General features: G+C 37.3%; 2 protein-coding genes across 6 annotated transcripts; one reads left to right on the forward strand and one right to left on the reverse strand.

Moving 5' to 3' along the window:
• The first annotated feature begins 5,835 nt into the window (after positions 1–5,835).
• Positions 5,836–13,802, forward strand: LOC116205121 (general transcription and DNA repair factor IIH subunit TFB1-1-like). The gene is made up of 20 exons (XM_031537613.1): positions 5,836–6,225; positions 6,603–6,681; positions 6,932–6,993; positions 7,141–7,207; positions 7,777–7,906; positions 8,947–9,022; positions 9,180–9,275; positions 9,430–9,474; positions 10,768–10,824; positions 10,950–11,105; positions 11,235–11,300; positions 11,676–11,799; positions 11,900–11,956; positions 12,035–12,162; positions 12,266–12,457; positions 12,538–12,651; positions 12,756–12,833; positions 12,921–12,968; positions 13,081–13,149; positions 13,493–13,802. Exons 1-20 carry the CDS (start codon positions 6,145–6,147, stop codon positions 13,577–13,579), a joined length of 1,812 nt encoding a protein of 603 aa, XP_031393473.1. The 5' UTR covers positions 5,836–6,144; the 3' UTR covers positions 13,580–13,802.
• An 8,037-nt stretch (positions 13,803–21,839) lies between these two features.
• Positions 21,840–25,424, reverse strand: LOC116206176 (O-methyltransferase MdmC-like). 5 transcript variants are annotated; one of them, XM_031538975.1, is made up of 10 exons: positions 24,764–25,424; positions 24,298–24,366; positions 23,902–24,027; positions 23,664–23,731; positions 23,327–23,396; positions 23,142–23,207; positions 22,952–23,029; positions 22,809–22,869; positions 22,597–22,688; positions 21,840–22,496 (listed from the first exon to the last, which is right to left on the reverse strand). In XM_031538975.1, exons 1-8 carry the CDS (start codon positions 25,100–25,102, stop codon positions 22,828–22,830), a joined length of 858 nt encoding a protein of 285 aa, XP_031394835.1. In that variant the 5' UTR covers positions 25,103–25,424; the 3' UTR covers positions 21,840–22,496; positions 22,597–22,688; positions 22,809–22,827. The 5 variants fall into 5 exon arrangements, with proteins under 5 accessions (XP_031394835.1, XP_031394833.1, XP_031394834.1 ...); XM_031538973.1 differs by having other exon boundaries at positions 22,597–22,693; positions 24,283–24,366; XM_031538974.1 differs by having other exon boundaries at positions 21,840–22,499; positions 22,597–22,693; positions 24,283–24,366.
• Positions 25,425–26,592: the final 1,168 nt, after the last annotated feature.

Here is a 26,592-nt window from a genome sequence, read left to right on the forward strand (position 1 = left end):
GATGCAAGCAAACTGGAAGATCCCCCTGAGGAGTTATTAGTTCCTGAAGTAGAATTAGAAGAAGTAGATTTTCTTGGAGTCTTGAGGTGGCTAGAGCCACCGTCTTTGCCAGGAGCAACAATTCAAGAGGGGATTTTAGTGGTCTTCAAACTACCCAAATTGATTAGAAATTTCATACATTCTCAAGGGAAGTGACAATTCCAATATTGGCTTCATTGGCATAGAAAATTGTTAAAATCTCTTTCTCAAGAGCTATAAGAAAGGGTTCGAAGACCAAGAAATGAGTTGAAATGGCAATTGAAGCAATGGTGGTTTCATGCAAAGCAAGACACTTTCTTCTATTCGGGGGAGTTTTCTTTACTTTTTCTTATTTTATTCACCTTATTGTGATATTTAGAATAGTGCTTGATTTTAAATGCCTTGTTTTTTGTTTCTTATTTATTCAATAGGTGTTCATGTTGTTTTTATTTATTTAGAATTTCATACTTTTAAATTATTGGGTTTTGTTGGGTTTTCATGTAAGAGCATTAAGGAGATCAAAACAAGAGAAGTTGTAACTTCCGAAAGTGCATGTTGCAACCTTAAAGCTACTAACTTCGAGCTCCGAATTTGTAACATCTCAAATTTGGAGTTGTGACGTTGAAGCTACTGACCTTGAGGCTCCTTTAGTCAATACCACTTCTAGAATTCAAAGTCGTAGCCTTAAACCTACTGTGATAGATGTCCTCTTGAGCATTTACATTTCCAAAAAAAGAAAAAGAAAAAAAAATCAAAGTTCTAATTTAGGACATGAAAGAAGAGCCCTTTCTCCATCTCACTCTTTTGTTCTCACTCCCATTCACACAGGACAAGAAAGAAACTGACGAGCATGAAAAAGGAAGAATTACCCTAGGAAGATTGAGCTCCATTAAGCTACAACTATTACTAAGGGAGTTTCACTTTCTCTTTTCTTTACTTTCATTGTCTTCAATTTATGTTGTTCTTGTATTAGGAAAAATGCTTCGTCCTAAGTTTGGGGCATGTGAGTTTATGAGTCAAGTGTTTGGTTTGGCTTGTTGGTAGGTCCTTGATACTTTTTGAGTTGCTAGTTGATTTTGCTGGAGGTGTTGTGGCCATATTTTATTTGGTTGTCTTTTGTTGTGTAAGATTTAGGATCTCTTTGAGCTAATATAACTATGCTTGCTTAGGATAAAAATTGATCAAATTGGAAGTTTATATAAGTTGATTAAATACATGAAACCACTGCTTATGCCATCGTGTCGTAGATATTTGATTTAAGAAGTAGAACATGCTAAGAAGGCAAATCAATTTCCCTTGCGAGATATTGGGCCTTAATTGCTATGATTGATATTCCTTGTATAAATCTCATTTTCTTCTTGAGGGTCATCATTCCATGTGTTACCCTATAACTTGCTCTATAAACTCATCGAGATTACACAAAAAAATAAACATAAAGACGATGAAGGTGATTAGAGCATTGCACTGGTTTTTGAGGGTATGGTTTTAGTCTTGCTATTCTCCTTTGTAAATTCCTTTTCTTGTACTTATTTCGAAAAAAAGGAAATAAACCGAATCATTGTTATCCATTAGTGAGCTAAGTAAAATTTAAGGGTCTATGCCTCATCTTTAGTTAAAACCTGCGTAATCAAGCCTTAAGTTCGATATTCATTCTTTAGAGTGTGGGTGGGGGTACTTGGCATCAATCGTCGCACTTCTTGAGAAAAAAAGTAGTGATTTCTAATATGTGAAAGGAGATGATATGTAATTGGGATCAAGTTTAGCATTGGGATCAGTGTTATCAGAACCGGACCTATGTCCGGTCCGATTTGCTTAAAAATCGAAAATGCACAAAAAAATTGGTGAACCCAAAAAACCGATCGGTTTTTAGATAAACCCATCGAACCCATTCGAACTGGGCGATTGCAAGGGTTCAGAAATTTTAAGGGAAATCCGAACCGAATTCTGACCTGAAATCGAAAATGGGCAGAAATTGCAGAATTGAATCGAAAACCCTAGTTTTCTTCCTGCTGTTCTTCATCTTCGGCTCTTCTCACCTCAGCCACGGGAAGCAGAGTTTTGGGCACCTCCTGCAATCACAGAAGGAAAGTTGTCCAATTGAGATGTCGAATGAAGCCGACGGAGATAGCGACGGGGTAGAGAAATTTTTCTTGTATATGCCATATAATCCCAAACATCTCCAAGTTTTGTTCGGCTTTCCGATCCCCCCATCGATTTAACTCCGGTCAGTTCTCGCCATCAATCGGAAAAAAGACAATGGGATCAAGAAGAAACCTCAAAGATTAGAAGAGGAGCTTCAAGGCGGTCAACGAGGACGAGGAGGAGAAGGAGGAGGAGGAAGAAAAATCAGAGCAAGAGGGTAAGAGCTGCTGGTGTAAGCTTCTCGGCATCGGGCAAGAACTTTAGATCTTCCAGCGGAGATGGAAATTGGTCGCGTTTGGCCTTGTCAAGGGAAAATACTTGGGAATGTGACGGGGAGAGAGAGACCTTGGACTTGGAGTTGGAGACGTAGGGAACTGGCTTCTCCAAGAAGTCACTGGACACCTAAAGAAGAAGAAGCCAAGGCAGGAAGAAGGGTTTTGACTTTTGTCAATCTGCTATTTATTAGTAGATGTTATATTTATTAAGATAATAAATATTTGTTTATTTTATAATTAAACACGCGGTCCGACCCATCGAATCCCCGGTCAAACCCATAAACTCATGAACCCATACCTCGACTGGTTCGATATCCGGTTCGATTGTGATAACACTGATTGGGATTATTCCTTATTGTGTATTACTTTCTTCTTATGTATTTATTCATACCTTAAAAAAAAGGGCATTGGGATCAAGTTTAGCATTTGGATTCTTCCTTATTGTATATTACTCTCTTCTTATGTATTTATTCATCCCTTTCAAAAAAAAGAAAAACAAGAATTCAAAAAGAAAAAGAATGAAAAGGATAAAAAAAAAAAAGAAAAGAATTCCAATGTACTTAAAATTGAGGAGGTATATTCATACTCATAGTGTTTCCAAGGGAGAAAGGGCGGGAGAACTTAACATTCATATTATATTAGGTTCTTTTTCCTTTTAGAGTCACAAGTCCATTTGCCCATTACTTCTTCCAGTTCTTAGTACTGAGTCTTCTTAGGAGTCTCTAGTTTAGAATTTTCCTACTCTCGACCTTGGCCATTACTTTTTGATTTATTTTATTTTTCACTTAAATAGTGGAGGTGAGATGGACAAGCAAGTTTATGGCGATGCATATATATGGAATGTATTTTGAGTGTAAACACTAAACCTAAACACTTGAGAGTGAGTGCAAAACACATGACCTGTTGAGGATTTACCCCATTGCATGCTAAGTTTCTTAATAAGAATAATGTGTCTCGATACTTAAGTTGGCGGGGAAGTGGTTTATGAGGCTTTATATTCCCGGATGATTTGATTCTAACTTGTATTCTTGTCATGCATGTTTATTGATGTTCAGGAAGAGAATAGTGTATCCAACTTTTGCGCAGGGACTAGTAAAACATTAAGTTGGGGGTGTGATGAGTCTTGATAAGTATAAGTTTGTTATTCCTCATTGTGCTTGAATTGTGGCTAGTTTTTGGAAGAATTTCGTGTTTTGGATAGTTTTTTTGAAGAATTTTGTGTTTTGAATAGTTTTTATGCCGTGAATGATTTAGTATGGTGTCTAAGTTTTTTGTTAGTGTTTTTAGTAATTTTCGCTCTCATTTCGTCTCATTTTGGTAGTAGTAGGTGCAGAGAGGAGAAATGGATAGATTGCTCAATGTTCCAACACCCATTTTCAAAGGTTGCAACTCTGGATATGAAGCATAAGTCAGTAGGCTAAATGTTACAATACTCACTTCCGAAATTGCAACACTTGATGTCCGCCCTTTTTGCCCTTAAGAACTGATTTACTTTTTGGGAAGTCAACAACTGTAAGCCCTTTTCGAGATCAATTGGACAACTTGCACACTTGATAAGCCCTTATTAATGAGGGTGAAGACAAGAAGATTAAGTGTGTGTGTTCTATATAGGGGTGATCGGTTCCGGATACCTTGTATTTTTCATAATACCCGGACCTTACCCTATAAGGGACAGGTTCCAAGATTTTGGAACCGAAACCTACCCGGAACCTGTATTATACCACAAGTTCCAGGTACCTTGTTGGAACTTGTAAATTTTTTCTTTTCGCTAAATAAAATCGAAAATATCACATACATAATCAGTAATTACGCAAAATAGAATATCAATAAAATTTAGATTAATCCACAACAATGAAATAATAATATGTATCATCAATTCATCGACAAAATTGAACATCCATAATACGATCTCACACAACAAAGTGCATATGTTCTGATTCATTAGAGAAGATAATAACTTTACTCTTTCCTCTTTTTTTTTTAATAAATAACCGATTTCGGATACCCTGTAGGCAGGAACCGGAACCGGAACCGATTTTCACAGGTTCCTAATTTTAATATCCGGAACCTACCCTATTTTCAATACGAGCTACCCGAACCCTACCCATTAAGGTAGGTTCCAACCGGTTCCGGGTATACCCGGTACCCGTGCACAGGGGGGGGGGGCGCGGCGGGGGGCAAGGAGAAGAGTCGAGCAAGGAGTTGAGAAACCGATAACACTCGAACTTTTCTCTTTATTTTCCTCATGTTCCTCTTTTTTTTTTATTATGATGAATGTTTATGAGATGATATATATTTTGGCCATGAACTAAGATTGTTATGGGGTTTCGAGGAACTTGACGTGTAATTAAACCTAGATACTCTCTTGATCTTTTGGTGAATGAATTGAGGTATTTATTTCGTATCCGTGCGTATGGTCATTTGTTCACCAACTATTTGATGTGGTAATAATCTATACGAACTCTATGGAGTAAGTCGGATTTAGAAGGGATCGAAATAGCCTATGTTCTACTTTGACTACTTGGGAAAGTCAGGTTGTTTCGCGTGTTGGATAGAGATATACTAGCTCGCCTTAGGCACCCTAAATCGAGACTTTTGCTTAATAAGTGTCCATAAAATGGCAATATCCATAGAGATATATGAAGTTGGTTTAAGGAGATATCTTGCCTAGGCAAATCGAGAGATACTTAGGGAAGAGTATCGAATCTCGGGGTAATATACTTGGTTCGTTTAAAGAAAAGAAAGTGAGAGTATAAAAAAGGATTTAAGGAACATCAAGGGAATTGAGACCTAGGTCTTTTAAACATAGATTTTTCACATTACTCTTTAGTAATCTTGCTAGTTAGTATTACTTTCTTTAGTTACACCTCTCAATATTACCGATTTGCTTGACTTCTATTGAGTGTGTTAATTTTAGTGCTTAGCGATACTTTTGAATCAATTTTCCGTGGGAACGATACTCTACGCATATCTATATTACTTAATACGATTTGTATACTTGCTAATATCGAGAATATCCATATCAATGGAGAAAATTCACGTTGAGAACTTCATCTTCTAGTGGGCCGGTCGGGCTCGAACTACATCAGTCGGAGCCCGTTGGACTTCTGAATACTAGTATGCACACCGAATAAAGAAGTTATTCTTTAAACTTGATTCAAACTGAAAAATGTGGCGAAAATCGTCACTTGGAGCAATCAAAAGGGGAGCGACGGGTTGGGTCTGACCCGCTCTGAATAAGACAGAGGTCGGCCCGACAGCCCACAAGCACGGACCTCCGAGCATTCAAATACCCGCCCTGGCCTAGCCCATTACGGTATATGCCGGACTGTTGGCATCCCTAGAGACCAATTCAAGCAGAGAATATTATCTGGGTAAAGGACATCTTATATATATAAGAGAGCATCGATCGGTTGCAGGCATCTCATAGTCTTTGTGTTCTTGTTGGCGCTTTACTTCAGCTGACAGAGAGGAAGGAGAAGACTGTGAGGAAGAGAGCTGAGCTGAGCTGAGCAGAGCGACTGCACCTGCCTCTCTTCTCCTCTCGTCCTCCCCTGGATCCTACATCCCTTCCCAATCTGTTCAAGTGCCTTCTCAGAAACCCTAGGTTCTCGCAGTCCCTGCTGTTCCCGCTTCAATTTGGCACTGCCGATCGAGATCGACTCAGGGCCCCGCTGATTTCCGAGCAATAAACTTTTATCCGGTGAGAATGGCGAGCGGGCAAGTAGTGAAGAAAGCCATTTACAAGACCTCGATCAAGGACCCGGGATCCCCTGGAATCCTCAAAATGGTAGGGGCCAGCGCCACTTTCTTGATTAATCGATTCTGTCGGGTTTTTTTTTTGTTGTTTTTCGCTTCGCCGTCCCTAAATCACCGGCTTACAATGTTGGACGGACGAATGTTGCTAAGGATATATCCTACTCAGCTGTTTTGCGACTGTCCGGTTAATCGCCGAAGTGTCAGTTTCTGTCCCTAGTGGAACCACTAGCTATTTCGAAAAGAAGAATGGGATCTTTTCTACAAAATTTTTTGCCCAAACGGACTATTGTTTACCGAGGCGCAAGCAGTTCATGAACGATGATGTTTTTCCGATCATTCGTGTATCTGGAATTCTGCTGCTGAATGAGGCGACGGCATCACTGCTGCTTATCCGTTTCTTTCTTGCAGAGTGGTGATAGACTTACATTTAGGCCCAAGGATCCTAATCCGGCTGCGGAGCTTGATGTGAATTTTGAAACTATTAAAGGTACCTTTACCGTTTGAATGGATTGAACAGCTAAGTGCCATCTCAGACACTGTGCGGCTATATCCGACAGTGTTCTTGGGTCTTCTGAGTTTGTTTTGTGTGAGCAATCTTTGAGACGGAGAGGAACATAGGAAACAATTTTTTTCTTTTCTCCTAGAATGTAATATGGTCGGCGATGGAGCACATTTTCCATTCACAGAGGATCGTGATGTGCTTGATGGTTTTATTACTGAATGAATTTGGTTGGCAGGTTACAAAAATACCAAGGAGGGATCTGGTAAACCGGCATGGCTTAATCTGACCAATGACCAGGTTAGAATTTCAGTTAGTCTAGCACTTGGATTTTGATAGTTTCTTCAAAACATGAATAATATGCTGTGATTCGTTACTGTTATTATACTTGATAAACAATTGATTGAATACAAATATGAGATATACAATTGGTTTTCCTTTCTGCAGGGTAGAAGTTACATTTTTCAATTTGATGGTGGCTACGCCGATATGCATATTTGCAGAGATTTTGTTGGTAAGAATAAGTCCAATATAATTAAATTCATCCTTCAAGTTAATTTATTTGGTAAGAAAGGGCTACTTAGATGTGACAGGGGTTTTCTGCTATTAGTTTTGTTGCTTGGGACTAAACGAAGAAGTATATGTCCGGATCATTCTGGGTCCAGTCAAAGAAGTATATGCCTGTAATCATTCTCTTACTGAAATTTCATTCAGATGATGGGATGCTACTCTAGACATATATAGTGCTTAGAGTCGCTTTCTTTGAAAGCTAAATTAAGTAGATATTATGGCCTCTAGCCACTTCACTAGACTTTTTGCTATTGTGCTTCAGTGACAACGGAATAAATGGAAGTCTGTTACTTTTATCCTTCTACCTCATTGTATTCTATGGGAAGCATATCTTCTATATGACCCATGTGCCCTGAATCTACTACTTTATCATAGTATCTGTATCTTGTGATGAAAATGAGCTTCAGATGCATGGTCAAAATTATATTGTCAAATGCTCAATTATAGTACCTTTTGTTGCTGTCAAGGTCAATGATTATCTATTCTGAAGCTCAGTCGGCACTTCTTGAACAGGAAAAGCTATTGCAAAATCTGGGGAGACTACAAAAGCTGCTCCTGCAAAACCTGATGTCATCATAACTCCTGATGAGCAAATCAACAGAGAAGAGCTGGAGCTCCGGATAAAACTATTGCGAGAGGATAGGTAAACATTTTATAGTCAGTCCTGAAATGAATAGCTATATTAGGCTTTGATCATTGCTTGTAGCATATTATGATTCAAGTTTATCGTGCTTGATTTGTGAGAATCATTGTAATTACAATTTAGTCTGGCAGAAAAAGATGCCATGGCATAAGATGCTACCTGCAATTTACTCATTTGGATTAAGCCTTAAAGATAGCTAGCCCTACCCCCATAGAAACCCTGGAAAGATGCATGGTAGTCTGGGTTATCAGACAGCAGTACCAATGTTTGGCTTTTTAGTAGATGCTCTAGTATGATGCTACTCTAATGAGCTTCTTTTTCACAAATGAGACAATAATGGACCTGTAGTGGCTTTGATTTCTATTAAGAGGGTGCTTAAACCTTTTGGTATTGCCGAAATGGCATGTATGCTTTTATTATTATGCTAATAATGATAATAATAGAAGGAAAATTATTAATTGGCATGAAAGAGGTGCATATATAGAGCATACACAAAACAAGAGCCACAGTGTCGCAGAGAGTTGATGAACATAACATGGATCGATCATGTCCAGAAATGTTTGTAAACCCCAAGCAAATTTCTGAATATAATAAATAAAAGGCACATCTGTAATTCATCTCTTAATGAAACTGATATTTGGAGACTCTACACCATCAAATCCCTGCCTATTCAGCATTGTCCAAAATGCGGAGATAGATATCATCCTCAACCTCTGTTTCTCTTTTGCTACATAAACCCAAACCACGTCCTCAGCTTCCTATCTCTGGCGCCAGCAGTTATCCAATTCGAATCCATACTGTCCGACTTTTACTAGACCTTATTCTGGCCTGTCATTTCAAGTGTACGAACTTTTTGCTTACATCTTTTATCTTTCCTGTATTGTGTTGGTTAATTTTCTTCGCTTTTTTTCTCATGTGAAGAATTTCTTTAAGATAATTATTCAACCTCAATTTTGCTGATTTGGGATATTTATATTCTCATACTACATAACAATTCTCTCTTAGAATCACCTGATTTCGCAAAAGTTTGCCCATCACAGCGAGTTGCAGAAACTTCATAAGCAACTTGTGATTGGTGGTGTTTTGACGGAGGCTGAATTTTGGGCAACAAGGAAGGTTAGTTTGATGTTTATGCAAAATGTCACCTAGTTTGTTCATTGGTGGTCTTGTCTTCTGACTGATATCTTTTGTCGCTTAAGAGTAAGGTCCTTGGCAGAAAGAAACTTATTGAAGCATTATATAATATCTGATTTTTCGTGTATCCTGCTTGCAGAAATTACTTGAGAGAGAATCTAGCAAAAAGCAAAAACAGCGCATGGGCTTCAAAAGTGCCATGATTTCAGACATTAAGCCAGCAACTGACGGTCGGGTACATTGTCTGCTCACCTCTCTCTGTTTGCCCATATTGATGTGCACCAACTCATCTGATTGGACAAGCAGTTGGATTTTTTTCTTTTTTACTTTAAATTTTACTTTTGGTTTATGAATCATACTGATACCAAAGAGCTGTTAAATTTCTGCAGACAAACAAAGTTACTTTCAGTTTGACACCGGAAATCATTCTTCAGGTACTCAGCTGCTAAACAATATAATTCTAAAGAATCTAATTTTCTCCAATTTTGTCACTACTGCTTCGGTTTATTGCATGATAGGATGGATGGGATAATAAATATATCATCAGTAAGGGAGTTCAATAGTTAGGCTGAAACTAACCTTTTTGATGTCGTCCAGTCATTAGTTATCTTGGAGCTTGAATGTTGCATGTTTAGAGGAAACGAAGAATTATAAAAGGCTACACATACTTTGTGTTATAGATTTTAATTGATGAAAACTGCCAAGGCATTATATATCTGTTGTGCATGCGAATGTATGAGAAAAATATATCTGCTCATTTCATCAGTTAGGTTTTGCTCATGCTTATGAATAGGGATTTATACCTAGTCTTGTGGGATGGTCTTTAATAATATATACTAGTATTGGACTCTGCGCTTCGCGGCAGCATAATTTGTTAACTTGATATGTCAAGTAACTGAATAAATTTGGTCCCTTATACAAATATTATGGCACTTTTGAGATAATTTAAACTTACATATAAAATAGACTTTACAGTGAACACTAATTGAAGACATTTGATATGGTAGGAGTTGAGATAGTTCTCAATATATTCTTAGAATACAATAGATTAAATTGATAGAACTAAAAATGAGAGAGCCAAATTTATATAGAAAAATATAAAAGAATTATAAATGTGTTATCTCGGATTTGGGCAATTATTTTTATACTGTCTTATAAAATGCTTCCATAAGTATGATGTTAAAAATATAATGCATAATATTTCGGGAGTTCAAGTCCCGAAAAGCACACTTGTTGGGAGCGGAATTAACCTTTAGTGTTTGATCTTTCGGAATTGCGAGAGTAATGTCTCCTACAAGTTTAAAAGTTCACCAACAAACAATATAATGATGTAGTTTCTCAAATAAGATACTGAGTGAAAAGTGTAGGAGTTATGGATAAAATTTGAATAGCTAAGGGTCTAAGAACTAACCAAGTAAGGAAAACTTTATTTAAGAATTAGAGAGAGTATATTTTCTCAAATTTAGGCTTTATAATATGTGAAGTGATAAAAAGACAAAGAAAAGAGAAAAATAGTTGCAAGAGAAAGGTAAAAAAACTAAAACATTATATCAATGTAGTAGTTGAAAGAGGAGGAAAAAGAATCATATTATTTTTATATGCATATAATCTATAAACTTATTTGAGCATGACACATGGCGAGCTAAGCAAAGTTTTTAGAACTCTCCTTTAGCTTATATAAAAGATGATATGATCCCTTTAATACATTTTTACTTTTGTTCCTTCAGATTTTTGCCGAGAAACCTGCAGTTCACCAAGCATTCTTGAGTTTTGTTCCCAGTAAGGTAATGGGATGTTGCTACTAGGTTTTCAACCACTTTTTATACTGTTTGCACTGTCCTGTAGCAGTATGACATAACATTCATCCAAATACTTAATTTTCATTGTAAACATTACTTGTTATACTCAGATGACAGAAAAGGACTTCTGGACCAAATATTTTAAAGCAGAATACCTTCACAGCACAAAAAATGCCATTGCTGCTGCTGCCGAGGCGGCTGAAGATGAAGAACTTGCCATTTTCCTGAAGCATGATGATATATTGGCTAAGGAAGCTCGGCAAAAGGTACTTTTTTCTTTTTACAAACTTGGGTACTGTCAGTTTAAGAACATCTGGAATTTTCCCCTTTCTCTTTATGTTTTTCTGCCTCATGTTGTTGCTGTTTTTTTACTAGTCCATTTTTTTTTCCTGTAGATTAGACGGGTGGATCCCACGGTAAACATGGAAGCTGACCAAGGGGATGATTACCTACATCTACCGGTATGATGGCTTCACTAGTTATGTTGCCTTCATTCGTAAATCTAGTTCTTGATTTGTCAGGAGAAAATAATTCATTGGAAAAGTCTATTTCTTCGAATTTGGTGCATTCTTGCATTCTTGATCAACCTAGGGATTTGTATACTTGATAATACTAGCTATACACTTAAAACTTCGTAAGTTGATGTTGCAGACATGTAGACAAGAAAGTTCACTTTGATAATCTCGTGTTTTGTTTCACTAAATTCTGGGGACAAATAATTTTTACTTTGGTTGATCAGCAATGATTAGACCACCTTGACCAGTGATAGAATTCCTTGACTATGTAGTAATAATGTGAATTTTCTCTTATTCTCTTCATCCATATCTTCCATGTAGGATCATGGGATATTTCGTGATGACGGCAAGGAAGTAAGTGAACCACAATATGAGCTATATAGAAGGACTTTAGCTCATGACCTTAATCGGCATGCGGCAGTCGTACTTGAAGGGAAATCTGTTGGTGCGTTTTTCGCTGCTACACTTTATTTCATTCTAATTGCATGTTTCATTAGACATCTGTATGTGAGACTGGATCTGTCCTTTTTGTAATATGAGTATAGAAGTGGAACTGGAAGACACTAAGACTGTTGCGGAGGCACTTGCCCGGTCAAAACAAGGTTAGGTTACTTCTTTAATCATTGATGTTATACCCCTGAAGAATAAGAATAGGTCCTAACATTTTTTCCTTTGTGTAGCTGAGTTGGCTAATGCGGATTCTGATGCAAATGCTGATCAGGAGCAGTTACAGAGAGTTTCACGTATGACAGAGATTGAAGATCTTCAAGCACCCCGTGATCCTCCACTGGCTCTGCTTTGTATCAAGGTAAACATAGAAGAACCTTCTAGCAGTGACTTGTTTTTGTAAAAATGTAATGTTTCAAGTTCTCTTTTAATTTGTTTGCTTCCTATTGTATCTTTGGAACCAGGACCCTCGAGACTACTTTGATTCTCAACAAGTCAATGCCGTTAAAATTCTGGGGGAGGATGCAATGGGGACAGCGAAAAGGAAGAGTGCTGCAAACCCGAGGGATGCATTTGGGTCCCTCAGGAAATGCATATCCGAGGTCAAATCTGTGGGTCTGCGTGATCCTGTAGTTTCATCTAAAGATGCTTTTCAGGTAATAGCATTCTTTCAGGATACAAGCTTGTTTAGGTTGTCCCTCCTGCAAGATGATTTAGGTTGTGATTGACCTTTTAGGTATTCAATGCGCTGACGCGTGATATATCACGGACTAAATATGACGTGGGAAGGAATTCTCAAGATAGCGCTCTGGACATGTTGCCAAACATAGCGAAGGAGCAGCTTCTACATGTAAGTCAGAATCAAAGAACATTAGTGCTACAAATTTGTAATTTGCTTGTTTGCCAGAAATATATTTTCTGTTCCAATACTGAACAATCAACTCTCTTCTCCAGCACTGGGCCTCCATACAGGAATTACTGAGACATTTTTGGTCATCGTATCCAATTACAACTTCTTACCTTTATGCAAAGGTAAACCTACATCTCCACGCAATGAATGCTCAAGGTGTGTATTTAATATGACCGATTTCATTTGCTCATTTAACAAATGACCTGCAGGTAACTAGACTGAAGGACGCCATGTCACAGATTTATACACAGCTAGAGGTACTTTTCCGGCTCCTCTTTGTTCCCTCTTTATGTGGCTTTCTGAGAAGGCCTTTGGAGACAGCCTCCCATGTTGTAACTATCATTAACTATGATTTTGATGGGATGACAGGAGATAAAGAAATCTGTACCAGCCAACCACAAGCAACAAGTTTCAGTTCTTGTTCGTCAAATGCATCAGGTAGGGATTTCTTATGCCTCCAGTAGAAGCACGGAAATTCTTAGCTAGCCCCGGCCTGAGGAGGGGGTAAATCACTGTTATTGATTGTTTGGATCCCACATTAATTGACATGGTTGTGATCACCTGGCCTAGCATAGATGGGCTATAGACTATAATCTTAGATGCTGTCCATATCTTAGCAACTTGTGCAACTAGCTGGTAATTTTCAGCAAGAACCAACTGAGACCTAAGGTTATGTGAGGACTACTACAGGTTTGTTTGGGAACCATGCAAAATACGGGCCAAGCTATCTTTGTTTGCAGAAAGGCTTATATCTTCACATGCATTTTTGTGTTTGATGCAGGCTTTAGATTCGGCTTTTCAACATTATGATGCTGACCAGCAGAAGCGATCTGCTAAGAGTAGTCAGAGACCGAATGGATATGTCTAAGTGGGTGTTTTCTACATTAAGTGCCAGATTCCATTGATTATAAGATAATGCAGCCGGGCCTCTCCTTGCAAGATTATCTTCCACTGTAAATCAATTAAATTTTGTCCGATGAAATTCTATATGAGAAAAATATGCAAAGTTGTTGAGGTAAATATACAGTTGTTGAGGTCGCCTGCCGTTCGACGGCTTCAGAAGAGCTTTGAGGAATAACGCTCTCTACAAATCCTCCCCGTTCAAATCCCTACGTCCAAATAAGCCGATGTTCCTTTGTGATTTTCACCCAGTCAAATTTCTCTCTCATATTCGGTCCCAAAACCCAACCGCACCCCCCACCCGTAAAGATAGGCAGACCAGCCTTCATATGTGGGTGATTAATTCTAGGACTATCGACAGAACTAGTAAGGCCACGTTTGGTGGTTAGGTCATGAACAGGGTATAAGTGGGGGATAGGACGCCATATCAAATACTAGGGTTTACAAACATGCTGTTCAAGTTCTTGGTGTATGCCAAAAATTTGGGATATGAAGTTGGTTTGGAGTAAAGTAGTTATTTTACTTAATTCTATTCTATTTTGAGAAAATAAAGACAAATCGGTTGGATAATTTTTTATTAAAAAATTGATTGTAATAATTATTATGAAAAAATATGAGGAAATTTATTATGAAATTGGAGAAAAAGAAAAACATGTCATGAATAATTTGAGAGAATTAGTATTGAAAAATTAGTTGTAATAATGGTTATGAGAAATATGTTAGAATTTATTATTAAATTGAAGAAAAAAAGTAATGATAGTGTTTTTGAATTAAGAGAAGAATAGAATATAATTGAATGGAGTGAAATTTTAATTTGAAAAACAAACAAATCTGTATATACTTTAATTCCAAAACAAAATTAAACATCAGACATTTTAAAAGTTTTCAATTAAAAATTTTAGAAACAAGAGTGACTGAGGGAGGGGGTGGTGGAGCTCGCCGTCACCTGTTTTAGGTTCCGATTCTTGTTCCAGTTTTAAATACATGGTACCCACTAAATCGATACTCAATATCTATATTTTTTTCTAAAAAATTATTTTATATTTACATAATTCTATATGTGCATTGTAATAGCTATAGAATCCTAAAGAGAGCTTATTTACTTTATCTACTAAGAATTATATCATCATTTTTTCTCAATAGCTACGTAATCTTTTAGTCGCTTATATAATTTTAAGGAGAGCTACATAATCCTTTAGTTCTTTGGATGGATGTGATCCGATTAATCTATGTCGACATTTATTTATTTTGTGTGATTGTAAATGAGATCTTTTCGATTTTAGTTATTTATTTCTTTTATTGTGCTTGAAGACAAAAATAAAAATAAAAATTACAGGTTTCAACAAGGTACTCGGAACTTGTAGTATAATTCAGGTTTCAAATAGGTTCTCGTTCCAAGTTTCAACATAGTAGGGTCTAGTTTCAAAATCTTGAAACCTGTCCCATACATGGTAGGATTCGAGTATCGTGAAAAAACATGACACCCGGACCCACACATCCCTAGTTGCTTCCATGGAGCCCCTTCCACCTCATATTTAGGGATGGACTCATGATTTGAATCGACATGGGTAAATTTCTTCAGTATTTTCGAGGTAAGAAAGCAAATATAAGAAATTTCATAATAAATTGAACGGTTATATATATATATATATATATATATATATATATATATACTTTAAGCGTCAAAATTTTTGGAGCGAGCCGCTGTCCCTTCCCCTGTAAAAGAAAAAAAACTGAAAAACTCCTTGCTCATATTGGTCCTCTGATTTTTCTTCTCTAAATAAGAGGGAGTGGGAGAGGGAGAGAGAAGGTAGTGGGCCTACTGGCCTTGCTTCTGCTTGAATTTGATGCTTTATATTGTTTCGGAAGATCTTTTTGTTATTATTATTATTATCGGATTTTTCCTAATGGATGCTTTTCAATATTATCTATTTCTATTATTATAATAAGGCAAAAGGCAGCGATGGCGCGTGATTTACAAGAGTACCCTTAGAAATTTACTAGAATGCCCTTTTTTATCGTAGCACAGATCAATATTTCAATTGTATAAAAAATTTCAGTTTATGTCGTTGCGCCCTTGGACATGTGCCACGTGGCCTTCCCAAGTGGAGTATCCTCCCCTGAGCTTCCCATAACTTCCTCCTAATTTTTTAAAATTAAACAAAATAGTAAAGAAATATCAAAATAGAAAACAAAAATAGTTAACGTAAAAAACTAATAATTTGCAAAATAGAATTTCGTTCTATGAAATATTAATTAGACCTATATTGTGATTTGTGCCCATTAGAAACACGCCTAAATATCAACTTATATGTGGAGAAGTATACATATGCTAATTCAATCATTCTTTTATAACTTATTAGGTCGTGATTTGCTTTAAATTATTTCGTATAGTCCAATTTTACTTTCCAAATATGAACTTTTTTCTCATTATCTTCTTTTTTTTCAGTCTACGCATAGCTCGAGTGCCTCGTTCACTAGTTGTTTATTTAATATGAAGGAGAGATAATGTCAACTTGATAATTTTGACGACCATGGTTTTCGAAACTAAATTCAAGAGTCAAGAATGGAGGAATAATCGTGAAGAAGGGGTGTTCTTATATATCTTCTATCTATCTATTTTAAGTGGAAGGTTGTTCTCTCTTATAAGTGATTTTGTAACTAATTCCAGCCTGTGACTTGAAGAAACTAAATTCTTCTATTTCTTGGTTCGGACTCTACCAATATAAAAATAAAGTGGGCTGTGGCCTGTGGGCGTTGAGTTTGTCATGTAACTTGAAATGAGACCTATCATTTTGACTTTTATCTTATATTTTATATTATAAAGAAATTCCTTATATCTTAACCATCACATAAATTTCCTAGAGTCAAATTTATTGTAATAATATAAGCTATTTGCTCCCTAAAAAACATGGCCATTTTTTTTAATAAAATTGAAATATCCTCTTTTCCTTTTACTTTTCTTTTGTTACAATGAAGGTTTGTGAACCTAGTCTAACGAAGTTGAAAACTTAATAAGCGACATGGATAGTTCCATTACAAGAATTGAATTTGGAACATGTACACTACCAGATAAGGATGCGTGCTACTACATTACACCATATTTTTCTAAGTGTCAAATTTAACTTCTAAATTTTAGATGAGATAAATATTAAATTTGCGCAATAATTTGGACGAAATCTCGATTATGTTTCGTGCATGAAAGAAGGTCTAGTATATGTAAATTAAGGGGGGAAAATACAAGATTCAGATACGTACGTGATACCATTGTGATGAAAAAGTGATGATTTTATTTCTATGCTTGTAATATACAGTTTCTCATAAGAATTACAGAAATTGTGACAAGAGGGATGAATGGCTTTTCGCAATAAAGTTAATTCTCCATCCAAAGGTCAATCATAGACTTCTATAACCAGAAATTTCATAAGAAATTCCACATTTTGCAAGACAAGTCCACCAAAATACAAAAATGAATCTTATTGGTTCTTCTCCCTTCTCCAATTTCTTAGCTCACATTTCAATTTCTCTGTTTAATTGGAAAATTAACTTCCATTTACCTATATATTTAGCATTCCCCCGATTTGAAAAAGACAACTCTAATTAGGCCACATAAATTTTCTTATAAATACCCCCCCTTGGTCCAATTTAGACTTCAGTATAATTTCTCGAATATCTATAAGTTTTTATTCGAAGATACGACTAATTCTCTCTAGCCTCGATCGTCCACGACTATGAAGTCCCCAAATATATCATTTCTTAGGACTTTGCAATTCGCAGTGCTTGTGCTTCTAACCCTCACTTCTTTGGTCCTCAGTATTTCAAACCACCCTAATGAACATGTTTCATTTTTGGGGAGGCGTGACCGCCTCCTTGCCCAGAATATCTCGGCGGCCAGGATGACTTGTGATAAATATCCGAGGGTCTGTCGGTTGGCCAAGAGCCCTGGCCCGGACTGCTGCAGAAAGCAGTGTGTGAACGTCTCGACGGATAGGCAAAACTGCGGGAAGTGTGGGAAGAAGTGCAAGTACGCGGAGATTTGCTGTGGAGGGACATGTGTGAATCCTTCTAATGACAAGGCACACTGTGGCAAATGCAACAATCCTTGCAGGAAGGGGAATGTTTGCTCTTATGGGTTCTGCAATTATGCTTGAACCCGCTGAAGATTAAGAGAAGATACTCATTCAAATTAATTTGTTCAATATTTAAAATATGTAGTTTCATGCAATATTAATTTTATATGGGTTCTTATATTGTACGCGCGTGCGCATATGTTATGTATTCCTTGATATATCATGTCTATTATGTATTGTCAATCTTATTTTTGGTGGACCACGAGAGTTTCTCAGCCCGAGACAAATCCCGTTAGGTACTGACTTGACCTTGACTACTATATGTATCCTCAATTTTATGAGGGGATGGATTTGTTCATCTCATGTCAACTACCAAGGAACCTTGTAAAAGTGTTTGTAGAATGCTGAAGCAGTTTGTAACAAATATGGTAAATCTGAATTCAATAAATGTCGACTTTATAAACTTTCTTTGCAAAATATAATAATTCAAAATTTAATTCTTGTATCTAACCAAATCTTATTGCCAGTACAAATATCCAAGTTCAAGAAAACAATACATACTCTAATTAGTTCATCTGAAAAAGGTTTACTCATAGAATGACCATAGCTTAAAAGGTTTCCAATGAGACTACAATACTATGCATTGTCTTATTTTCTTCAATAGTGGGAAAATAACATCATACAACATGGTTTTTTTTTTCTCTTTTTGATGTTGCAACACAAATTGAAACAATTTTACCATTTGTCACGAATTTCTCTCTTTACGCCAAACAACAATCTGTAAAAAAAGGGATGAAATGTTAACGTAACAACTTTTTTGGGGCAGTTCTGCAGGAAGTGTAGTTTGAGGGACTTAAAAACAAATTAACCAAAATAAAGATAGTATAAATTAAAAGAAAAAAAGAAAATTACCGGCGGGATCGGAGAAGGGGGGTGGGAGCGCCAACCCCCCCCCCCCCCCCCCCCCCCCAAAATCTAGGTTGCGGCCATGCTTCCCTGAATCCAGGCTCAGATTTTTGTTAATTTTATATTATTTTTATTTTATACAATTTGTTTTAAGTCCCACAAGTTCTCCTTCCTGTAAAACACCACCAAAATAGTGGTGGCCATTTAAAAAATCGTGTTGTCCGGTGAAAAAAATAAAAGGAATATTATGGGGTGAATTTTTTTCGTATTGCATGGTGAAGTTACTTCAACTTGGGTTGAAATGTGAAAAAAAAAATCGTGTTTTACAATATTATTTTTCCATAAGAGAAACACCCATAAAATGTATTTATTATTTATTAATAAGAAAAATCTACAAGCTTCATAAGAGAAAAAAAAATAAAAAAGCATAATTATTTCTTAATACATAGTGGTCGCTGTATATATGGTAGATATGGACTATAATCAAAAGATAGAAATAGTAATAAAGAACATAAATTGTATATCACCTAAAAGAAGAGCATAAATTAAAGTCCAAAAAAAGGTAAAAAGGCACTTTGACGTCCTTTGCTGATGGATTGTAAATCCCAATCATGATCATATGAAATTAGTAAGGGAATGGCTTACTTATCACATATGTAAAGATGCAGCCGCCTTCATATTTGACTATATATAACTTATTTACCATTAAAATTTATATTTTCTTTACATGCTTGTTATGGACTGGTTACCTATTTGAACGACACCAAATCATAAATAACTTAATGATTATTGAATTCCACACCATAATACTCGTTACATTGTGTATCTTTAAATCTTACAAATTGTAAGATCCCAAATTAAAAATATACACAAAATAAAAATTTTGAAATTCAAACATGGGATACAATTTTTTTTCCCTGAATTAGACATTGGGCTAACAAAATATTAAAAATAATAAATAATAGAACCAATATTTGCAATGCATGTACTGCACAATGCCATTCTGTACTTAACTTCAATCCTTTCCATGTGTATTTTTGCTCATATGAGATTGAATATCTGCCAAATGATTTTTCCGTTATGCATGCCATATTTATTGTAGTATATACTTTTCGCATTAGTCTTCTGCTTAAAATGTGTCGATTTGGTGTTTGGAAGTAGAGTCTAAATTCAACAAAAAGATCAAATACCGACTCGCTTTATTTTATGAATGAAATATTTCAATGATAGCTCGCGTATAATATACTGCATAAGCTATTTTCACGAGAAAATTAATATTATTTTGCTCATAAGACTGCAATGCTTGGAATTGACATCATCTTAGATGAAAACAAAAAAGAAAAATCATGACAATGAATAAATGGTATGGAGAATCGTGGTAGGTACACACCTCAGTCAATTTTCAAGCTCATCCATTTCAAGCTGTGGGTATAAATTGGGGTTCTCGTCCTCCAATTTTCACCTACACGGCAAGCAAGGGCTCTTACCCTAAACCCTTTAGGTACAAAATACCAAAACCATCCCTCTTTATTCATATGCTTATGTGGTTATTACTTTTTTTTATCTCCAATCTTTTTACATCGATCACCGTCGTAGTGAAGAATGAAATTATTAGTTTCATTGTTTTTATTATGTGCTTGCATTTTTCTTTTCTCTTTGTTTAGCTCTCCTTGAAGTTGATAGGATGCAAGGGAGAACAATTCTCAATCTCATATTTTTCGTTCCGAAGTTTTCTTTTTTCATTACTATATATCAGTTCAATGATGAACGAGTAGCTTTAGTTAAATTCTTTTTAATTATTTCAAGAATGGGTTTCGCATGACCCGTCATGGGAAAGGGAGAAGGGGCTCTTTGGGCCGTCGCCAGCGGCCACCATCCTCCCATCCAAGGTCTCCAACATCCTAAGAGGGCGCCAACAACCACAGACGGGGTTGGTGGCGACAGGCGACACCCCAACCCCTTGAAATCAACGGCCATCTCAAATCATATGAACAAGTTCCATTAAATCATATGCGGATCCTTAACATATTTGAAATGCAGTTCAGTCCACACACGCTTTCATCATATCTCGTTTTGCATTAGCATTACAGCGTGATGACATGTCAAAATGGCACCGTGCTACATGTAATTTCGGTTTAATCAGTTCAGTAGCTCCAATCGGCCGGTTAACATGGCTATTAGAATCGTGATTCGAATCGTACAATCGTACGATTCCATTTATATCAAGCAAATCTGATTCAGGGGGATGGATCGAAATGCTGAGATCAATCTTGAATCGCGAGGTGGATCGCGGAATCGCAGAATCGATGCGATTGAACCGATTCTACTGTCAGCCCAAGTTTCGGCCCAAGCTCAGCTTAGTCAGGTCATCAGGCAGCCTGACCCGACTCTCTCTCTCTCTCTCTCTCTCTCTCTCTCTTTAAAAAAATTCATATCTTCGTCTTCTCAGTCTCGTTCACCGACTGAAAAAGCCCTACCTTTGTCTTCTCATTCTCCGATTGAACTCGACGAGCCGAGCAGTCTTCTCTTCAGACTTCAGAGTTCGACTGGTCTGCTTCTTCTTCTTCTACTGCTCACGATTATACTATTCTTTGCTTCATGAGATCGCAATGACCAGTATTTGGTAGTGAGCTGATTACTAATTCAATGAACATCAGGTTCTCATAATCCGCTCCTGAAAGAAATGACATAAATCCTTGCTTTTGCTTATTTCTTCTTGATTCCGCCAGACAATGGGGTCATCGAAGGAAGACAATCCATACTTGTAAATGTAATTGAATCTTATGATTCTTGAAGATGGAAAAGTCTAATTCGTACTGGGATGCGTACCATCAACAATTTACATCAGAACCTATTAATATCCGGATCTATCCCATAAAATCATGTGTTCATATATAAAATAATTAAATGATATTGTTCTATTGATGAATAATGATTTATCTTTTTTGCTTAGAAATATATGATACATATATATATGTATATGTTTTTTTTAATTACAGATAAAATCTTACAATTCATGATTCGATTTTATGATTCACGATTCTAAGAATCCCAACCGATTCTAAGTAGAATCACGACTCTGACAATCTTGCTGGTTAACATTTAAATAATATCTCTTAACAAATAATATGGGAACCATAATGGCGACCACAATTGATGCCCATCTCCATTGTCACCCAGTTACATTTCCGATAGTTCGCGAGAAGGATGAGAACAAAGACCGTAGGATGATAATTTATGGCAAGAACCGGAGGACTGAGGGGGCAGTCGCCTTTTCTAATATCGTGATGTTCAACGAAAATTACATATTGTTCTTCGATTCTGAATCTACGTTCACCTCTACCTTGTAAACCCAAGGACCCTGCCGCCTATCAAAATCCTGCCGCTCCAGGCTAGCAAATTACAGAAACATCTGACTTCGAAAATGAGTTAAGTGCATTTTAATGAGATCAAGAATATCTCTTCCTAAAATAAGCTTGTTTTGTTGCATAATGCTCCAATTTAGAGATATGTCAAACTGTTAGTAATTGAATAAAAGAGAGAGTAAGTAATGCAATGATGGCCTACTTGACAACAACACGTCAATGACCAAAATAAGATGGTAGCTATAGATGATGAATAAGATATCCCAAAATTAGAAAAACAAAATTTCGGAGACCTACTTGACAATAACACAAAGTCACAACCTGTCATCTGCACCCCTCGATTCAGTCCAAATACAACAAAGCTTAGTTAACTTACCTGGTCCAACTGTCACCTCGTCGGAGCAACAGATACTGCAAGTGATTCCCATTCCTCTATCAAATCTGAACACTCGAATTCCGTATGACACCTAATTAAGTAAATCCACAAGCATGCCCTCTACCATTAGACTCTGATAGTGCACCTGAAGCTCCATGCTCGTAATATCTGCTGTCAAGCATTCCCATTCACATTCCAGGGGAAACAAAAGTAAGAGAGTGACAATGTCCTCCATGAATTGAAACAAACATGAGGATATCAAGGATACCTTGTCGAAAAATTATGCCAGAGGGCTGCACTGGAATTATCCACAGTATGTAGAAGTGCTTAGCGGACTGATATAGGCAACTACTTCCCAATCTATACTAAAAAAACAATAAATCAAACCACACCAACAGGAAGTAATGCAATGAAGCTGACTGACGACTGAAACAAAGAAAAAACTTTAATTTCATATCTATTCGTGGAAAAAGGATTTACCCATTGTTGTTAATGCATGTCATCTTTTCCGACAAATTGTCATCCCATCACCAATCGGCACCTACGAATCTAAGAGTCAGATGAATTCTCCACTTTTAAGGACCAAATCATTCCAGCTTTAAAAACAGAGTGAATGAGCTTACCATACTAATGCTTACACGATCATCCTCCATCAATCTTTGGTTGAAATTCCTAATGCTGACAGTTTTGGTGTCATTTACCTGCTTGTAATGAATAATAAGGATTAATATACTTTCTTTATACGAGAAAAATTACTACAAGAAAGAAATTATAATTGAGGATTCAGGTGATTGGTAGATGGTGGCAATTCACCATAGGATCAGCTACTTTGCCATGCCACAGAACATTGTCGATCACAATGACGCCGCCAGTCCTCACCTGAAATGACAGAAACATAGTACCAACGTGTCTATTAATAACTATGCATAAGCCTCCCTACAAAAGGGAATCCTGATTTGCTTCTAACTTGGAGAAAGTCCAATCTATGTTCAACTCACCAGCTGCATGAGCATTTCAAAGTATTCTTGATTCATTTTCTTCTCGGCATCAACAAATGCGAAATCATAACTGCGTAAAACAGTAAACACAAGCAAAGCGCCAAATGAATCAGTTACTGTAATTCCAGTACGTAAATAAATCACATACAGAAAAGGAAAAAGAGAGTATATTTGTAGCCATTGCATAGCTAACGTATTCGAGTTCAAGAAAACAAAGTGTGCATGACGCAACTATTCAGGACCTGTTTACCAAATATATATATATATATATATATATATATTTTCAGGACTCAATAAAACTATGGAGCCTATTCAGGATACTACAATTGTTATATACCTGCAAGCTTCACCATTCAGAATAAGAGACTTCAAGGTATCTGCAGCAAGTCCATGTCTAACATCTACCTAAATGCGAGGAATGGGTCTAGGGCTGTCAATAGACAAATACATTAACTGATAAAAACAATTCATAACCTATCAATTCATAGGGTGCACTGAAGCAGCTCGATCTCCTATCCATTCATAGGGGGAGGGAGAAGAGAAAAGAGCTACCGCATATATAAAGGGTGTATCACCTTGTGTACCACTCCAGCTAGCTCATAATACTTCTTCGCAACATCAAGAGACTTAGCATCTCTTTCGCATGCAACTAAGTAGCCAGACTCTGACAGTGCAAGTGCAATTGCCAAAGAGGAGTATCCCTATAATAAAAAATGTCAACAACGTTTGCATATTATTCATTGAGCACAAATGAAACATTGTTGGACAACACAAAATGTATTTAATTGGGGTGCATATTGAAGTTAACCATGAAAGAATGTGGAAGAGTTTATTGCATAGTGCACAGTATCAGCTAAGGAGCAAGTCGTATGTTGGCCTTCCTAATATCAGTGAACGGGACTACTACGAAGTTGATATTATCTCAAACTTTAACTTCTAGGACAAGACGAACTTACAGTATAAACACCTACTTCAATACACCGTTGCGCGCCCATAATCTGCACCAGCATTGCGAGTAGTTGTGCTTGATCAGGGGAAACCTGTCAAGGCATGTACGTTTCATCACATATATTAGGGAAAGCAGGAAGTATCCTGTAGTGCCATAATAGTTGAAGTTTTTTCATCCTAAGAGAAAACTAGCATTGGTGGCAATGCGATTTTTGCATTTTCCGAGGAACTCGGCAACTTGTAACTGCATAAAAGCACAGTGGCAGATGTTGCACACAACCCCGGAAACAACAATCACAAGTTAGTTGGACTATATAGCAAGTGAAAGTACACAAGCAGATTGTAACATACAGGACACATTGCGAACGCGTACAAGCAATTAAAAGTTCTTAGCCCGATTGATATCAATCACATCATTGTTTCAGCTTTACTGAACAAATTATTCAATTTGTCGAATAATAGCAGCGAGACCAGGAATCAAGAGGGGACCTGCATCTGACTACCCCGCATGGAGGCCGTCTCCTCCCGAAGTTGCCGTAAAATCTGAGGCTCCCTGACATTGGAGAGGATGTAGTTATAAAGGGCGGGAGTGACACTTATCACTTGTTTGTCGCCATAGTTCTTATCATCTGCTACCACGACAGGCCTGGTGGTGGTGGTGGTGGTGGAGCACCAGCACTTCCCACGAACCGATGTGAAGGCTGTTGGCCTTGTGGTTGATATCGCGAGGGATCTCCTTACCACAGCAGTGGATAGAGAGGGTTCCCTAGCAAAGATGGAGAAACAGCGATTGAGTACAAGTGAGCTGCTCGCTGTCCCAATTCTCATCCTGGAACTTAGAGAACAAGAGAGAACACTGGCGGAGCGGGGAGGGAGAGGGAGAGGCGAGGCGAGGCTCAGCCGCGACGACACAAGGAGAAATCAGAAGTGGAGCGGAGAGGGAGAGGTTAGGTGGGAGGCTCAGCGGCACGACGATACGGTTCAGAAGGAGACGACGCGATGCTCTCTGCTCAGGAGAGTTACAGTATTGAGAGAATCAGAGGCGTAGAATGGAGAGGGAGACAGACTGGGAGTAGTGAGTGTCAGAGAGAGAGAGAGAGAGAGAGAGGCGCAGGATAGTGGCCACTAATTTTCTTGACGCCGGCGAAGCCCCTACAACCCCCCGGGTTATTGGGTTTTTCCTTTTCTTTTGGTTTTTTTTTCAATTTTTTTATTGATTTTTAATCTGATTATTATTATTATTATTATTTATTATTATTAAAGTTATTAATTGATGATATTGTGATGCATATCAGTTAATTTATAGGGGTGTGCACGGATACTGGGTATACCTGAAACCGATCGAAACTTATCTGTTAAGGTAGAATCTGAGTAGCCCGTATTGAAAATAGAGTAGAGTGCAGGTATTAAAATAAGGAATCGATGAAAACCAGTTCCGGTTCTGATTCCTGCATATAGGGTATCCATAATCGATATCTAAATCTGAATAATAGTAACTATTTATAAAAAAAAAATACAGTATTGAAAGTCTACCTAAACCCTGCAATCTCCATCTTTTCTCTCTCGCTGTTCCGTCTGCATCTTCCTGAACACCCCTACCGCTAGCCTTGAGATCAAGAGATTTATCAAGCTGCACCGTAACGTTTATCTTCAGTCTCAAGTAGTGGCTTATCAGCTCCTCATCGGTCGGGACGGAACCAGAACCCTAGGGGAATTCACTAAAATCACTCCCATCTCGTAGCGAGATCACTTCACACCAGGGCGTCCTTCTTTTATACAAAAGCAAGATAGAAATCCTAATTTGTCACCAACTCGACCAAGCAAATTGCGTTCACTTTCCGAATTCTGAGGCTGATTGATTGAGGATTGGTTAGTATTTTGCTTTCACACGGACAGGACACGCAATTTTCTTCCTCAGCTCAGCTCACAGCTCCGCTCCTGCCTTGCCTGCTGGTGGATTACCTGTTTTTGGTTTTTCTTTATTTTTCTCACTGGCCTTGATCTTTGCTCCTACCACACTGTCCTACGTAACCCAGATCGTCTCCATCTTCCTCTTTTCGCTGCTCCATCCCCCAAAATCTCAATCTCTTACTCAATAATTTATAGTTTTCAACATGGTATCCGAAATCTATAATATAATATAAGTTCCGGATAGGTTCCGGTTCTAGGATTCAATTGGTTAAGGTCCGATTTCAAAATCTTGGAACCTGTCCCTTATAGGATAAGGTCCGAATAAGTGAAAAAATATGGACAATTTGACAATATGGTAGACTTGAGACTAAACTTAAAATTTGTGATTTCATGGCCCCAAAAATAGA

The sequence above is a fragment of the Punica granatum genome, chromosome 4 (genome assembly GCF_007655135.1).
Source record: "Punica granatum isolate Tunisia-2019 chromosome 4, ASM765513v2, whole genome shotgun sequence".
NCBI classification, from domain to species: Eukaryota; Viridiplantae; Streptophyta; class Magnoliopsida; order Myrtales; family Lythraceae; genus Punica; species Punica granatum.

Excerpts from the sequence above, each read along its gene's own strand:
- LOC116205121 (XM_031537613.1), top strand. The coding sequence starts at position 6,145 with ATGGCGAGCGGGCAAGTAGTGAAGAAAGCCATTTACAAGACCTCGATC. Across the intron at positions 9,023-9,179 it reads AATTTTGGGCAACAAGGAAG|AAATTACTTGAGAGAGAATC; the intron begins GTTAGTTTGATG and ends TCCTGCTTGCAG. Across the intron at positions 9,276-9,429 it reads AGCCAGCAACTGACGGTCGG|ACAAACAAAGTTACTTTCAG; the intron begins GTACATTGTCTG and ends AAATTTCTGCAG.
- LOC116206176 (XM_031538973.1), bottom strand. The coding sequence starts at position 25,102 with ATGAGAATTGGGACAGCGAGCAGCTCACTTGTACTCAATCGCTGTTTC. Across the intron at positions 24,028-24,282 it reads TTGAAGTAGGTGTTTATACT|GGATACTCCTCTTTGGCAAT; the intron begins GTAAGTTCGTCT and ends TTTTTATTATAG. Across the intron at positions 23,208-23,326 it reads TTGAAATGCTCATGCAGCTG|GTGAGGACTGGCGGCGTCAT; the intron begins GTGAGTTGAACA and ends CTGTCATTTCAG.